Source organism: Monopterus albus, unplaced genomic scaffold (genome assembly GCF_001952655.1).
Source record: "Monopterus albus unplaced genomic scaffold, M_albus_1.0 scaffold401.1, whole genome shotgun sequence".
Taxonomy (NCBI): domain Eukaryota; kingdom Metazoa; phylum Chordata; class Actinopteri; order Synbranchiformes; family Synbranchidae; genus Monopterus; species Monopterus albus.
The window spans coordinates 69,957-71,950 of record NW_018128281.1 but is presented as its reverse complement, the minus strand read 5'-3'; the positions used below and the strand labels follow the sequence as shown (position 1 = coordinate 71,950).

At 46.1% G+C, this 1,994-nt stretch overlaps 1 protein-coding gene across 1 annotated transcript in view; it reads right to left on the bottom strand.

Annotated features, from left to right (window-relative positions):
• Nucleotides 1-1,570: 1,570 nt before the first annotated feature.
• The window catches only part of LOC109951659 (ribonuclease inhibitor-like), a 5,850-nt gene continuing 5,426 nt past the window's right edge, over nucleotides 1,571-1,994 (bottom strand). Inside the window, exon 3 of the mRNA XM_020586273.1 lies at nucleotides 1,571-1,719. Within this exon, the coding sequence (XP_020441929.1) occupies nucleotides 1,662-1,719 (58 nt within the window). The 3' untranslated portion in view covers nucleotides 1,571-1,661. The remainder of the gene's footprint in view (nucleotides 1,720-1,994) is intronic.

Genomic DNA, 1,994 nt, shown 5'->3' with positions numbered 1-1,994 from the left:
GGCGTCTTGTCCGGAGTACCAGCCAGTTTCAGAATGTCATTTAAGTGGAGGCGTGTGAGCCTTGAGCACAGTTTTTTTTTTTTTTTTATTGATGTTCATTACTGAGAAAACCTGTTCACAAAGGTAGGTAGTCCCAAACATGCACAAAATATTTGCAGCTAGGGCTGTTAATTTGGGGTACCCTGGCAGGAGATACTGATAAAATGTGTCCAAGTCCACTGAGGCAAATTTGTATCACATTGGAAATCAATTATTTCTAATTGGATGTCTACAGGCACACCAGAAGCTTTGACTGTAAAGGGTGAGCGAAAAACTGTGATTTCTGTGTATTGAACCCCTTGGCGGGCCAGAACCCTGATGTAGAGAGTATAAAAGATGCTGCAGGAGATCTGTAAACTGTTCTGCTTCACCAACCAGAAACAGAGATATTGCCATTTGTGACCTTTTGCAGTAAATCCTACACCTTGTTTCAGACTGAAGAGATGTTGAGTTTTTTTTTTTTTTTAAGATTAGGAAATTCTTACTGGTGAGTGCCTGACTTATACTGGCCCAGGTCAGGGTTCCACAACACTCCAGTAGCACAAATTCATGTTACAGCCACATATGAGTCAATACACAAAGACACAGAGTCAAATCAGGACCGATGATCCACGATGACTGGTGACAGACACTGGTGAAACATTTCCTGGTCCAGATTCAGACTGAGCTAGAGTTTCTCCAGCAGCCGGGGCAGAACCGGTCCAGACTATGTGTCAATAAAGACTGTCCTGGACGGACTCCGGTTTCTGTTCTGCTGGGACACTACGAGTCACCGCTGGGAAACAGAGCTGAAAAGGAACAAGACAAGAACACATCAGTACTGATCTGTTGGTGACATGTTGTTTTATTGCTGTGAATGGGAAAAGGAACCAGTGAGTCCAGCTGTCAGAGAAATGCAGTGGAGTAAAGTAGCAGTAGCTCAGACTGCACTTCCTGTGAGTCCAGGACTCGAGGAACTAAATCTAGTCTCAGGTTTAATACCAGGACCTCTCTGTATCCAGCTGCATTTGTCTGTCCCTCAGTTCTGACCGGTCTCCCTGTCCCTGCTACTGAGAAGCCACCCCACTGCAGGACACTGCCCCCATTATGCTTCACTGTAGGGACGGTGTTAGCAGGTGATGAGCAGAGCCTGGTGTGTGTCTTTCTAAACTCTGTCCAGTCGGCCCAGTTTGCCACAGGTGGATCCAGTCTGGTTCTAGACACACTTCAATGAGGACAAAGCAAACCGGAAGTGGCTGAACACAGTTTGGAGCCGCAGCAAAGGCTCAGAAGACTTTTAGACAGAAGAGACCTCAGTCTGTGGTTTTTAAAAACATGTTTCACTTTATGTAAAAATGGCAGTTTGATCCATTTCACATTAAACCTACAGCACAACAAAGTGTGAGACAGCGAAGGGGTCGGAATCCTGTCTGCAGCCACAAACCAGAAACCAGTCAGTGTGTCAGGTTGTTAAAGGATCCGTGGACCACCTGGAACCAAACGTAACTTGCAGTTCTTTAAGACGTGAGCGCAGCTGGTTTCCAGAGGTCACTGATACAGATTGTTGGGATGAAATGAGCTCAGGCTCATTTTAAGATCAGAGTTTATTGATGAAGGTTTGATGAAGAGGAGACACAGTGTCACTACTCACATGATTTGTCTATGGAAGATTTAACCTCCCAGTCCCAGCCCTGGCCGTACCTGTAGGAAGAAAGAGAGCAGTTAGAGTGAGAGGAACTAACCAGCTTGTGTCTGAGTGAGTCGTATTAAACCTGACAGTGATGATCCAGATCATCAGTCTCAGCTGCTGAACATGAACTGATTCTCAGTGGCTCAGCCAGATAACTGTGGCTTCACTTCCTCTGTGTGAAGTTCAGGATGTGACCGTCAGTGTCCTGATGTTCCAGCTGCTGCACATCCTGTTTATTTGAGCCTTCACTGGGCAGACGTGCATGTACGGCACCGGTCGGTCCAAA